A 15,366-nucleotide genomic window follows, 5' to 3' on the forward strand; every position below is an offset into this window, starting at 1 on the left:
TACCTAGTGTGATTTTTTTGGCTAATGTGCTTTTTGAGTTTTTCTCCCTTTGTTTTTTCTCCTGTTTTCCTGCCCTGCCCCTGTGTCCCTCCCCGACTTGAACAGGTTTGAATTCCTCAGCAACATCTACAGCAAATAATAGCCGTTGTGAGGGGGAGCTCCGCCTCGGAGAGAGAGTGCTAGTGGTAGGACAGAGACTGGGCACCATTAGGTTCTTTGGGACAACAAACTTCGCTCCAGGTAACTCATCTGCGTGTTTGCTTAACTTGAATTCTTTAGAATACAAAAGGTTTAAAATTTTACATGTAAATAGAATTTAATTGTAGAGAAATCTTGATGAACAGTTTTTATGGATGGCAGCTATAGCACAGAAAATGTGAAACGATGATGAACACTCAGACTGTGTTTACTCAGGTGGATGGTTACCCATATATTTTTTTCTTGCCACTTGTGTTTTAAATGGTCAGTGTTAAAAATTAGTTGTCATTCTCCAGTTTTACTCCTACTGATTGCTGGGTGTGCTAAGTGACAGGCAAACATTTTAGGATTAGATTTTTGCTAAGGATAGTCTTTAAAATAAGTAGTAAATAATGAGTTAACTGTGTACCTTTTTATCAGAGTGGCTCGCAGAGAAAAGCACACAAAAGGGCTCAAAATACATTTTTTGGGGGGCTCTTAAAACTACATGTTTGTGTATTTATATATTCATTCCAATCTATACTTAACATTGTGTTTCCAAAAGTAAAGATTACTTTCTATTTTTTTTTTTTTTGAGATGGAGCTTTGCTCTCATTGCCCAGGCTGGAGCGCAATGGCATGATTTCGGCTCACTGCAACCTCTGTCTCCTGGGTTCAAGTGATTCTCCTGCCTCAGCCTCCCGAGTAGCTGGGATTACAGGCATGTGCCACCACGCCCAGCCAATTTTGTATTTTTAGTAGAGATGGGATTTCTCCATGTTGGCCAGGCTGGACTCAAACTCCCAAACTCAGGTGATCTGCCTGCCTCGGCCTCCCAAAGTGCTGGGATTACAGGTGTGAGCCACAGTGCCCGGCCGGATTACTTTGTTTTGTATTGTCAGTGATTAATAATTTTAAACAGAAGTCGGTTGAACGAAAACAAGTTTGTATATTTTAAATAGCAATATGCTATTTTAACACATGGTGGCATTGCAGTATTTTAGGAAAGGTTATCTAGAACATTGATTTTTTTAAAAAAGTTTGTAGCATTTAGCCAAGAACTATGAGGGATCTGAGATTTTACCCTACTTGCAAGCTAACAAATTCACCTGCCACAGTTTCATAGATGTTGGTGGAAGATATTGTGAGTACTAGAGTCATCACAAGTTTGAGACAAAGCACTCTAGTACTCACAGTCATAGCAGTAGCCAGAGTATCGGCATTTTCTTGAACTATTCCCTTAGTGCCAATTCTCACAGGGTGAGAGCGAGTGAGCCAGGTGTCACCTGCACAGCCAGTGTTTTTTTGTTCCAGGAGAGGACCCCAGAACTTAGGGAAACTGAATCTGAATGTGTAAAATCTTATTGTACACATGCCTGCCATTTGCTCTGGTGGGAGATGCTATCTCTATCCTCCAGGGCTGTCCCCTACACAGACGTTTATGAAAAGGTAGTCTAGAACAAAAGTAGTCTACCAGTAAGACATGTGGAAACATGACAGGACCGTAGGTGACTGTCTCCCAACACAATCTTGTTTCACTAATACCACTTACAATTAATTGCAAGCCAGCTGCTTGATTTGAGTTAGGTGTTTTATAATTCATGACTTTCTTAGGTCTCCAGGTAGTAATTGAGATTAGTTAGGATATACTTAATATGGCATTCAAATAAAAACTTAATCCCACAGGTAGGTTATTTTTTTACAATTACCATATCTTTTGAGTTCCCTTTCTCTGATGATATTAAACCAAGGTAGAATGGTGTGATTCTCTGGATATAATTCTTCATTTTAGGTTGATTTCCATTTTTAAATTCATAATGTAAAGCATTTAGAAATTTGGGAAGTAGTAAGCAAATATTATAAAAGGTGGAAACTTTTTTGTTAAAAACGTTCTGTCCTGTAAGGACGTAGTTGCATCAAAAGTAAATCACTGCTGCGGAACAGTGGTAATATCTTCAGTATTTGGAGGTTGTAAGATCTAGATTTGAGAGAGGTCGTATTTAGTCTCATCAGCATTTTTTATCAGCGACACCTTGGAAAGAAAATTAACATTTAATTGGGAAGATATCCGTACCACACCACTGCCAAGCTGTAGTCTTTATCGTTAACACTTGCCATATGTATTTCTACCGTATGTTACATGTTTCCAAGAGTTACATAGTTAACATTAGTAATTATATGGTCAATTAAAATGGGAAAATGCAAAAATTATATAGGAAAGCATAAAAGGCAGAAGCAACTAAAACTTGGAAAATTGTAACTATAGCACTGAGAAGTAACAGTGGCAACCAGACTAACCTGGTTTAGGACATTCGGAAATGTGATGACCTATTTTCAGAGCGTTAGTGCGGCTTAACAATAGTTTTGTAGACATTACTTGTATTACATATTAGGAAATGGACTCAGGTATCATCTTTTTATACATAGAGGAAAAAAATTAAGAACTTGTGAATTGGTTTTTTTAGAAGGTATTAAGAACTTGTGAGTTGGTTTTTTAGAAGGCATATAATTAACTCTCTGAACTAGTAATCTAGAAGAAACACTATTTTTGTAATTTGTAATAAGTTTCTTGATATCTATGCCCTATTTTTACTTGATACCGATTATAAGAGACCAAATACAATTACTACTGTATGCTCCTTTTAAATCACAAATAAATGGACTATTAGATACTTTTAATTGGTCTTGAGGCACCCTCAATTCGAAAATCCTTATTTTAGGATTATGTGTCCATTTACCTTATATTGGGTAAAACCACATTTAAAGCAACCTTGCTACTTTAATTTTAGGCTCTCTAGAAAAGGAAATCCTGTTATTTCCTTCAGAGTAGTAGGTCCTTTTAAATACAAAAAGTCTTTAAAATAATTCTCTATTAGCTAACCTAAACCTTTTCATTTAGGTAAAAAAAGATTTTTCTTTTTATCTTGGGTAGAAAAAATAAAAGAAAAAGCACTCACCATGATGTCTAGTGGTATTTTCTATAATATTTTTGTCCTTTAATTATTTGAGCGCTGTTTGTGGTGTTCTAATGTTAGGTGAGTAAGATGAAAAGATTACGTGTTCATTTTATGATTTTTAAATCTCAATATTATGTTTCACTTCTTTCACTGAAACACACTATATTACCAAGTCAAGAACGGTTTTTCATTGCAGCTTTTAGATATATTTTGGTCATATACTGTTTGCACAGTTGCCAATTCTTGCCAAATTTGTGTTTGTGCATTTTATTTTCCTCCTTTAATGTACTACTCTGCAATTATACTTGTAAAATGTTTTGCCTGTTCACTTTTCGAATTTTCAGAGTTTACAATTTTATCATTTGAAATCTTAATGAGTATCATGATCTTCCCTCATTTTGGTCATTTATGGAAATGTTAAACCACCTAGACTTTGGTTTTATATAGTAGCATAACAGTTTTGGATAAAGTACAGATGCTTTTAAAATGCAATATTCATGTTCTAGGATATTGGTATGGTATAGAGCTTGAAAAACCCCATGGCAAGAATGATGGTTCAGTTGGAGGTGTGCAGTATTTTAGTTGTTCTCCAAGATATGGAATATTTGCTCCCCCATCCAGGGTGCAAAGGTGAGAGAATGAAATTTATGTTTATTTACAGAAACTTTTTGTAATTTGCAGTGGTTAATAGAGACACGAATTTTATATTAAAGACATGCTCTGATCATAGCTCATGTCTTCTTTCAAGGGGTTAACCAACCACCTTCAGAGAGAAGGCTCATGGAAAGCTAAATTTGCTTTGCTGAGGATTTGCAATTTTAAAAACCTCCTTTATTCCTCATTTGCAAACCCTATGAGTATGTGTAGGCTATTAGAAGTGGCGTTTGGAGCTAAGAACAGTGAGAGCAGCAAGCTTAATCTGTCATGCAAACAAAAGTAAAAATGCTCTCTGATTGCTTCAGTCACATCCTAACTACATTAAATTTCCTGCCAGCAGGCACCCCATTCATTCTCCTACAAACCTAATGGAACCAAAATGGCTTTTTCCTCTGATTTCTTTAGTTTTCAAAAATAGATAAGCAGTAGATCTTTGGGGGAAGTGAAGCTTCAAGGATTTTTATATAATATACCTCCTTGGTGTTTCTTCTTAAGATAGTATCTTTCATACCACCTCATCTGGTTTTAAAAAATAAGTTGAGCGGAAACAAAGTCCTCATAAAATTCCAGATATCATTATGTGAAATGGCTTCTCTTATGCTCTGGATGAAGTCGCTTGGTGTGCCTTTGAGTGGATGGGAAATGGGACTAATCTTTAAATGAGAGATAACATATATGGCATCATCACATTCATGAGACTAGAACTACGATCGCAATCTGGGAGTCTTGTCTAGTTTTCCCTCACAACTAGACTGTTGTGACTATCTTCTGGCAAATTGAAGTTTTTACATCCATTTCTCCCTCAGTTTCTTTTTCTTAGTGAATCATTACATATTTGTTTAGTATTAATTTCCTTCTGTGATATACTTGATGTAATTTTCTTCTTATTTATGGTACAGAATTTAACATACAGTGTTTTGTCGTTTATAAAGTATCTTCACTTAAATGTTGTTTCATTTGATCCTAATAAATATTGATCAGGTAAGCTGGAGAATAATAACTATCACAAATATTTGTTGAGCATTTAGTAAGTGGGTGGGCTCTGTACAGTGTACTTTAGATGCATACCTCATTAATTCCCCCAGACCCTGTGAGCTGTAAGCTATTAGGATCATTCCCATTTTGCAAATGAAGAAACAGGTTTCAAAGAGATAAGTGATTTAGCTGAAGTCATACAACTAATTAGGCGAGGAGCTGGACTCAGCCTGGGTGTGTTATTTTGTAATTTTTCTTTTTGTAAGCCCTTGCTTTTAGATGGTTTGTTCTTTTTTTTTTTTTTTGTATTTATTTTATAAATGAAGAAAAGGAAGTAGTAACTACGAATAGTGCTCATACATGCTGGGGTCTGTTTGCAGGGCTCTTCATATATTAACCTGTTTACTGCTCTCCAGTAACCCTGTGGTGCAGGCACCATGTTCCGTAGATGAGGAAAGTAAGTCACAAGAGGTGACGTGTGCTGTGCTCCCAGCTGGGGATTGGAACCCATGTAGTCTGGTATCAGCATGCATGCCCTTAACCATAACCCTATAATGGTTAGAAGAGCTTCAGGGACCTTCTTCAGGGCATATATCTTGTAAATAATTGGTTTGGGAGTAAAATCCATGCTGAGTCACCAGTCAGTCTTCTGTGTTCTCATGTTACTTTGGGCATATCTTCATCAAAACATTGCAGCAGTCTCTTAGAAATTTTGTCTGTCTCCTAGTCATGAGGACTGGGATTCTGCTTGTCATGTTTGATTACCCAGAGTACATAGTTTGGCATATTTTAGGCACAGTAAATATTGATCCAATCTGATTCCTGGTTCAGTGGTTTTATGCTGTAACAGCTTTTCCCCCCTCCTTTACATTGTAAAGCCACTTTCTCATGGTTTATCTTTTCTTTCTTGCTTTGTTTCTGCAGCACACGTTTTTTACTTTTTTTTTTTTTTTGATTGCCTTCTATTTGGTTTTCTTTAAGGTGGTACATTTAAAAGCAGCCCCCTCTGCTTAAAAAAAAATAGGGCTGTCTCTAAATGAACTGCTATCTCAATCCAGCTGTCTTCCTGTCATCTTCTGATTGTCTCATTCATCATCATCAAATACTATTAAGTGTCTTTTAGCACTTATGCTGTGCTAGGCATTCTATAAGCAAATAAAACAGACATGGTCCCTGATTTTGAGGAGTTTCTAATCTGAACCAGCTCTGGGACTCTTGCAAGATACCACTGATCTTCAAAATGGAAGAATTTTAAGCCAGGGACTATCCCAGAATGTTTGCACACATTATTTTTTCTGCTTGGATGGCTTTCTACACCCACCTACTATTGCCCAACTTTCACCTAGTTAATACCTTTTTCTTTGGCTAATATATGACTCAGTCAAAACTTCTTTAGAGAAACTCTGAGAAAACTCACGAGGTTAATCACACATACAGACACACAAACACACACACACACAGACACATTGCTCAAGTGATCTTCATTAGCATAGTGTTCACTTTCTTAGTTCTTACTATTATTAGGCACTTACTACTAATGAACTGATTACTTCTAGAATTCACTCCCTCTCAACTGTCTGTTACTGCTTCATTCAAATATCCGTCCTCTTCATAAAATCATATTCTTTGTGTCCATCAGTCTCTCATTGTGGTATGTTGTATAACATGTAAAAATGATGCCTGTGAATTGTAACGTGAAATTGCAAATATTGCAAGAGTTGCAGGATTTCTTGATGGTAATAAGATATGCTGGAGGAAGTGATTGACAAATGACGGCTTTCCAGATTGAGGTCACTAAACAGTTGAAAGAAAATGAGCCTGTCAGGATTGACTTTTTAAAAATAAAGAATGATTTGAATATCAAAAAATGAAGGAAAACCCATCGGGAAAGTGACCTTTATGATTGTGGCTTAGAGTCAAATATAAAGCAAAAGATGTTGAATTGTATTAGTCATATAGTTTTACCAGAAAAATCACTCACACAAACTCAGCCAATGTATTTTTCTTTCAATTTAAGAATTAGTGCCTTTTTCACAGTATTAATCTAACATTTGTTAAGTTTAATATAAAATAAACATATTTTCATATTTTTAGTTTCACCTTTGAAGATGAAGTTACAAAGAAATAAATTCAGGTCCATATTTTAGGTGAATTCACTTGAATTTTTTTCTACACTAATTATCTTTGGATAGTGAGAACCTTTTCTATTTAATTATTGTTTTTCTTCCATGCCAGATGGAAGCTCATTCCTGGCTTATAATGGACACTCAATAAATATTTGTCTAATGAATGACTACAATTGGGGTGAAAAACTTAGTTGATAGCCAGTCTTAAACCTGAAAACCAGCTACTTCTAACGAGGTGTACTTTGTTTTATTCATAGAGTAACAGATTCCCTGGATACCCTTTCAGAAATTTCTTCAAATAAACAGAATCATTCTTATCCTGGTAAGACTACACAGTTTTGTGGTCCTAATCATTATTTCTTTGCTTTCATTTATTGAAAAATTTTTATTGTGAGGTATATATATATACAAAAGGGTCTATCAACTGTATTTGTATAGTTTGTGTAATAATAGAGCAGACATCTGTTACCTATCCCGTGGCTGAAGAAGAAGATGACCTGATCTGTAGAAACCCCTGAGTACCTCATCATCTCATCTGCCTCCCTCTTCATATACCCCATCCTCAGGTGGAGGAGTCTTGAATTGCACATTAATTATTCCCTTGATTCTCTTTATTTTTATCACCCATATATAGATATATCAATAAATAATAAGTGTTTAGTTTTGGTTGTTTGCTATTTTGTTATTTAGCATTCCATTAAAATATTCATTCCATAATTGATGGTTATTTGGGTTATATCCTGTTTCTTTTCTATTACAAACTATATTCTTGTGCACACTTGAAGTTTCTCTAGCATTGCCAGGCATGGGATACCTATGCCCTCCACCTTCCTAGGTAATGCCTGTCTGTCTGTATTGCATACTGTATCTGCGATGAACCGGAGCCTCTGCTGCTCCTCAACTCATTAGTACTTACCTTGTTTGATTTAGAAGTCTTTGCCTATCTGAAGGGCTTAAATGGTATTTCATTACGGTTTTAATTTGCGTTTTCTAGATTACAAATGAGGATGAGCCTATTTTCATGCTTATAGGCCATATGCCTTTCCTGTATTATGAAGTACCTGTTCAAGTTTCTTGCCCATTTTCAGGGGGTGGTTTGTCTTTATCTTATTAATTTGTAGGCTTCTTTGTGTATTTTGGGGACAAACATTTTGTCAATTTCATGTGTGGCAAATATCTTGCCCAGGTTGTTACTTGTCTTTTAATCTTTTTATTTATTATTTTTGGTGTCTTTAGGTTAGCAGAACTCCTTAATTTTTTGTAGTCAAAATAGCAAAACATGTTATGGTTTGCCCTTTTTGTTTTAAGAAGTCTTTTCTTAAAATTGAAATTACGAAGATATTTTCTTATGTTGTTTTCTAAAAGATTTATATTTTTGTGTTTCCCATTTGTCAGTTTACTCAGAATTGATTTTGTGTGTGGTAAGGATCTAATTTCTTTTTTTCTTTTGCACGGATAACCATCTGTGAAAGAATGATTTGTATAATACCAATCCTTGAATAATTGTTGAGGTTAATTTTATGGTCCACTCTAATAGGTATGTTGTTTTAATTTGAAATTCCCTCGTGTTTTAATTTGGAATTTTCTAAAGATGTTTGATGATGTGTTGGTTGCTAGGGATGCTGTGACAAAGTACCACAGACTGGGTGGTTGAAACACAAAAATTCATTTTCTCAAAATTCTGGAGGCTCTACAAGTCTGAGATCAAGGTGTTGGCAGGTTTGGTTTATTCTTAGGCCTTTTTCCATGCCTTGTAGATGGCCTTCTATCTCTGGTGTCTTCATGTGGTCTTTTTCATTGTGTGTGTGTGTGTGTCGCACTCTCCTCATCATAAAGACACTAGTCACGTTGGATTAGAGCCCATCCATATGACCTCATTTAACTTAATTACCTCCAATTACATATGACCTCATTTTACCGTAATTATCTTCAAATATAGTCACATTCTGAAATGCCAGGAGGTTAGGACTTCAGCATATGAGTTTTTGGGGGACACAATTCAGTCTGTAACAGATGCTGACTATCTTTTCATATGTTTATGTGCCATCTCTTTTTTTGAATTTTTTATTGACATATAGTTGTACATATTTTCGGGGTACATGTGATAGTTTTATGCACATATACAATGTGTAATCATTAAGTCAGGGTAATTGGGATATCTATCACCTCAAACATCGATCTTTGTGTTGGGAATGTTATAATTCTTCTCTCCTAGCTATTTTGAAATATGCAATAAGTTATTAACTATAATTTTCCCCCTGTGCTATTGAATACTAGAACTTATCCCTTCTATTTAACTGCATGTTTGTGCCCATTAGCCAACCTCTCTTTATCCCCCTTCCCACCCATACACCCCTCCCAGCCTTTGATGTTAATCATTCCACTCTACCTTCACAAGATCCACTGTTTTAGCTCCTGCACCTGAGTGAGAACGTGTGATATTTGTCTTTCTGTGCCTTGCTTATTTCACTTAACCTCCAGTTCCATCCATGTTGCTGCAAGTGACAGGATTTCATTCTTTTTATGGTGGAATACTCTTCCACTGTGTACATATACTATATTTTCTTTCTCCATTCATCCACTGGTGGACACTTAGGTTGATTCCATATCTTGGCTGTTGGGAATCGTGCTGCAATAAACATAAGAGTGCGGCTATCTCTTCAATGTACTGATTTCCTTTCTTTTGGTTATATACCAGCAGTGGAATTGCTGGATTCTATGACAGTTCTATTTTTAGTTTTTTGAAGAACCTCCATCCTGTTTTTCCATGATGGCTGTAGTACTGCTTATTCCCAACAGCGTACAACAATGTCCCAACAATGGTATGCTATATCTTTTTTGATGAAGTGCCCGTTCACATCTTTTGCTCATTTTTAAATTCTGTTTGCTATTTTCTTATTGTTCTTTGTATATTTTGAATACCAAACATGTATCAGACATGTGTTTTGCAAATATTTTCCCCCAGTCTGTGGCTTGTCTTTTCATTCTCATAACAGTGTATTTCACAGAGCAGAAGCTTTTAGTTTTAATGAAGTCCAAGTTATCAGTTTTTCATTTCATGAATTGTGCTTTGGTGTTTTATCTAAAAGTCATCATCAAACCCAAGATCACTCTGATTTTTGTCCTGTGTTATCTTCTAGGAGTTACATAGTTTTGTGTCTTATACTTAGATCTATGATCCATTTTGAGTTAATTTTGGGGTAAGATGTGAGGTCTGTATCTAGATTTTTTTTTTTCGCATGAGAATGTCCAGTTGTTGGAGTATTATGTGTTGAAAAGACTGTCTTTTTTTCCATTGAATTGCCTTTGCTCGTTTTTCAAAGATCAGTTGACTAATTTATATGGGGCTGTTTCTGGGCTCTCTGTTCTGTTTCATTGATCTATTTGTCTAATCTTTTGCCAGTACCACACTGTCTTGATTACTGTAGCTTAATAGTAGTTCTTCAGGTTGAGTAGTGTCAGTCCTCTGGTTTTGATCTGCTTCTTCAGTGTTGTGTTGGCTATTCTGGGCCTTTCACCTGTGTATATACACTTCATAATCAGTTTGTTAATATCCATAAAATAACTTGCTGGGATTTTAACTGGGATTGCATTGACCATATCGATCAAGTTGGGAAGAACTGACATGTTAATATTTAGTCTTTTTACCTATGAACATGGACTGTCTCCCTATTTATATCTTCTTTGACTTCTTCCATCAGAGTTTTATAGTTTTCCTTATATAGACTTTGTACATATTTTGTTAGATTTATACCTATGTATTTAATTGTTTGGCATTAATGTAAATGGTATTGCTTTCGTAATAATATATTTTTTTATCTTATACCAGCGTTCTTTTGGTTAAGTATTTGCCTAATATATCTTTTTCTGTCCATTGACTTGTAACCTTTCTATGTTCTTGTGTTTTTAGAATATTTCTAAATGGAATATAGTTAGGTTTTTCTTTTATTATTATTACTATTATACTTTAAGTTCTAGGGTACATGTGCACAACGTGCAGGTTTGTTACATATGTATACATGTGCCATGTTGGTGTGTTGCACCCATTAACTTGTCATTTACATTAGGTATATCTCCTAATGCTGTTCCTCTCCCCTCCCTGCTCCCCACAATAGGCCCCGGTGTGTGATGTTCCCCTTCCTGTCTCCAAGTGATCTCATTGTTCAGTTCCCACCTATGAGTGAGAACATGCGGTGTTTGGTTTTCTGTTCTTGCAATAGGTTGCTGAGAATGATGGTTTCCAGCTGCATCCATGTCCCTACAGGTTTTACTTTTATAAGAAAGTCTGACAATCTTTCTTTTAACCTGAGAGTCTTACTCATTTGCATTTATTGTAATTACTGATATACACTGATGTTATTTTTGTTATTTGTTTTCTATTCACTTTTTTGCACTTAATAAGTGATTTTTATTTCTCAACTTTATTCTGGCTATATATCCCACCCTCTGTTTTTTTTTTTTTTTTAATTCTGTTTACTCCCTCTACTTATGTAGAAGTTATAGTCTATGAAGATGCTTCTTAGTAATTACTGTAGATAATTTAGCATTAATACTTGGTAAAGTCTGAAGTTAATGATTTTTATCCTTTCTCAAATAATAGAAAATAATTAGAAACTGAGTTGTCCAGTTTATATTTTATTTCTCCTATAAATTTGACATTATTGTAGTAGTTTTATATTGTAACATTACTCTCATATTTCCCAGTATCTTTACTCATTACTCTCATATTTCCCAGTATCTTTACTCATTAACCTTCAAAATTTCTACTTGGGATCATTTTTAAAATTTCATGTATATTCTTTAAAATTTCTTTTAGAAAGGGTCTGTTGGGTAACAAACTCTTTGTTTTTTGTCTTTTCCAATGATAATTTTACTCGGTGTAGAATTTTAGGTTGAAAGATATTTTCCCCTTGCATATTGACAGTATTGTGCTGTTTTTTGGTTTCTGTCATTGTTGATGAGACGTCATCTGTGAGTCTAACTAATTCATATTAGTCGTTTCACTATGATATGTCTAGGTAGAGATTCCTTTTTGTTTATCCTTTTTGTTTGGCATTATGGATTTTTCTGTATCTGGGAGTTGATCAATTATTTACAATTCTTATAATTTTAAAATAGTTTCTCCTTTATTATCTTTCTTAGCTCCTTCTGAAACTCTGTTTAGTAGTATGTTGGACCTTCTCATTTTCTTTCACATGCTCTCTCATATTTCTCACAACTTGTCACTCTAGACTATATTTTGGATATCTTCAGACCCATCATTCTGTTTCCTGATTCTCTCTTCAGCTATGTTTATTCTGCTGCTTAATCCAGCCATAAAGTTTTAAAATTGTAAAGATTATCTTTTTTTTTCTTTTTTCAAATCTGCTTGCGACTTACCATTGCAATTCTTTCCCCATATTTTCAAATTTTTCTTTTATGTCTTTAAATATTTAAAGTATTATCTTTTATTTTGTGTTAAATAATTCAGTATCTAAAGCCTTTGTGAGTCGGATTCTGCCATCTGTTTCTGTTGAGACTAACTTATGGTTTGCCTTCTTTCCTTGTGAGTTTTGTAATTTATTCTTGTGAGATGCTTGTTTTACTCAGAATTTTATATATAAAAATTCTTTGAGGCCTGTGTAGATGCCTCCAGACAAGATTATATCTACCTGTGCCAGTTGCCTAGAGGCACTGCCAACCTGGGACACTTTAATTTATAGTCTCTGCAACATATTTTTGCAGATAACATGAATTTCATTCATGGTAACAAATTCTGAGGGGAGAAAATTTTGTCTCTTACTGAGGATTAAGGTTGACATAAGTGACTTTCCTTTGTCTTAATCTGAACGGTGTTTTGTTTCTCATTTCACCTTGTACTGAGAGTGAGCTGTTTGGGATCCTCACTTTAACCAAGAATTTTTTGTGAGACTCCATTTGGAGGCCCTAGGCTTTATTTCCTTCTCTGTCTCCTGTGCAGCCAGTAAGGTGAAAGCCCAGGTCCTTTGGTGCTTGGGGGACTCTGATGGTTTCTCTTTTTTGTTTTTAGCCTCTTTGAAATTGTGCCTTTTGTGTCAGCTCGATAGTATTTTTTAACAATTATAGTTTTAAACTAAAATTGTGTCAATCAAAAGATTCATTTAGCACATCTGGTCTGCCATAACTGGCCAGGCTGGAAGTCTTGTTTCTTTTTAAAAACATCTTTTTAAAAATTTACCTGTTGTGAAGTGTTTTTGTTTCTGTTGTATTATTTGGAGATGCCAACAATCAAAAGCTCTGAAGTTAATTGTTCAATGTTTTATGAATGATTGTATCTTTAAACCATTTTATCTTTTTCTTTTTTGTATGATTATCAAGATTGTCACATTTGATAGTAAAAATAATCAGCTTTATAAATGTGTAATTCAATTTTATTTGATTTTTAAGAAATCTTATAATGAAATTATCCAAATGTAATGTCATGCTCTTCACTTATTCATCTATGCGTATAGTTTGATCATGAAGGTAAAGATGAAAATTTGTTAAGAAATCTACACTACCATTATATTCTGTATACTTACCTTCTCTGTTTTCTTTTCTTTTTTAATGAGATAGGATCTCACTCTATTGCCCAGGCTGGTCTTGAACTCCTAAGTTCAAGCAGTCTTCCCACTTGGCTTCCCAAAGTGCTGGGATTACAGGTGTGAGCCACCGTGCCGGCCTGCTTTCTGTTTTGAAAGAAACATTTAATATAATAGAACATCTATAGAAGAAGTGATAAAATATCATTTTAAATAAGAACTGAAAGCTTATATTTTTCCTCTTCTAACCCCAACTTTCATATTTAGGTTTTAGGAGAAGTTTCAGCACGACTTCTGCTTCTTCCCAAAAGGAGATTAACAGAAGAAATGCTTTTGCCAAGTAAGTATTAAGAAGATTTAGAAAAACGCCTTTCAAGATGAACATGATGGGATTCTGTGAAGAAAGAAAAGTGGAGTGCTGTATCTTTTGCATCGCTTGGTAGAGTTTTAACACGTAGGAGAAAAGGTGTGATGAGTGTATTGAGAAGAGTTCTTCCTCCCTCCTTTGCAAGCGCAATTAAAAATGTCATCAGTGACTAAAACTAGTGCACTGCATATATTTTATCTTCATAGAGGTTAGAACTATTAATAAAAGTTAGAGGAATTTACATATTGTCTTTTCATTAAGTAGGGCGGATTGCTTTTAAACTCTCCTTAAGTAATCAGAGATTTGATTTAATATTGCCAGTGATACATGAAAGAAATGTAAGGTGTAATCTTACCAGTTATTTTGAAAAATGCTCCCAATTCCTCTTAAGAGTATATTGCTCACAAAAGCCTTTTGTTGTTTTGTTTTGTTGTAGAGAGAATGCCCTTTGCTCTTTTTCATTTTTGTTCATCTCCCCCAGACCCACTTTACTACTCCCCAGTGGTTTTCTGAAGCTTTTTCACTTTAGAGCAATACGAGGCTCTTCCAGACTGATTGGGTTTAGAGGTTCTTTTTTTAAAATGCTGCCGGTTAATCTATGAATAATACCCTGGGGGAAAAGACTTAGCTGCTTAGGGAAGTACACATGCTTGCTTAAGTAGTGGGACCCTAGCAGCCACCAGAAATTAGAGCCCAAAGGCTAGAACTTGATGTCCCACCAGGGACAGGCAGGTCATTTGTTTACCTTCTGGCATGAAGGTATTGGCAAGCTTCGCAGAGGTCTGAAATTTCACAGGAGAAGCCTGGCTGGTCCTAAGGACTGTTAGGTACTGTTGAGAGGGTTGGGTGGGGCTGTTTTTCTCCCTTCCTCAAAACCATCACCAATTTTGAGAATTTTGAAATTGGTCTTCTTGCTTGAGTAGCTGAAAGAGTTTAAGGGCAGTCAGTTTATGCTCCCAGTTTATTGAAGATATTCAAGAGTTCCTAGGCAGAATGGAAGAAGCTGCTAAGAAGAAACAACCAGGAAATAAAGGATTCTGAAGGGAGAGAGGTATCCAAATCAGTGTCGAGATGCTGGTGAGTGGAAGAACATGATACAGAGAAGCAAGGGAAGGAGAAAACAATCTGAGCCCTGGGAATTATACAGCAGGTATGGTTATACACAAGGCGCTCTGCAGACGTGAGGTGGAAATATCAGTACTTCCCTGTTTTCTCTAAAACTAAAAAAGCTTTAGTAATATTTATACAGGTTAACACTAGTACCTTAAAAATATACTTTTATTGAGCATAGAGAATAAACTTTTTTTTTTTCTTTTGTGAGATGGAGTCTCACTCTGTTGCCCAGGCTGGAGTGTGGTGGTGTGATCTCGGCTCACTGCAAACTCCACCTCCCAGGTTCACACCATTCTCCTGCCTCAGCCTCCCGACTACAGGTGCCCTGCCACCATGCCCTGCTAATTTTTTTTTTTTTTTTTTTTAAGTGGAGACGAGTTTTCACCGTGTTAGCCAGGATGGTCTCGATCTCTTGACCTGGTGATCCACCCACCTTGGCCTCCCAAAGTGCTGGG

The 15,366-nt window shown here is 35.5% G+C and overlaps 1 protein-coding gene across 9 annotated transcripts in view; it reads left to right on the top strand.

Annotated features, from left to right (window-relative positions):
• LOC105479710 (CAP-Gly domain containing linker protein family member 4) overlaps positions 1-15,366 on the top strand; it is a 115,526-nt gene that overhangs the window by 62,276 nt on the left and 37,884 nt on the right. For 8 of the 9 annotated variants that reach the window (XM_071076452.1, XM_071076450.1, XM_071076454.1 and 5 more), the window contains 4 exons: positions 106-240; positions 3,641-3,764; positions 7,150-7,214; positions 13,699-13,771. In XM_071076452.1, coding sequence (XP_070932553.1) covers positions 106-240; positions 3,641-3,764; positions 7,150-7,214; positions 13,699-13,771 — 397 coding nt within the window. Of the gene's footprint in view, positions 1-105; positions 241-3,640; positions 3,765-7,149; positions 7,215-13,698; positions 13,974-15,366 lie in introns of those variants that run through there. The other variant, XM_071076455.1, reaches the window with a different exon arrangement.

Source organism: Macaca nemestrina, chromosome 13 (genome assembly GCF_043159975.1).
Source record: "Macaca nemestrina isolate mMacNem1 chromosome 13, mMacNem.hap1, whole genome shotgun sequence".
Lineage (NCBI taxonomy): Eukaryota > Metazoa > Chordata > Mammalia > Primates > Cercopithecidae > Macaca > Macaca nemestrina.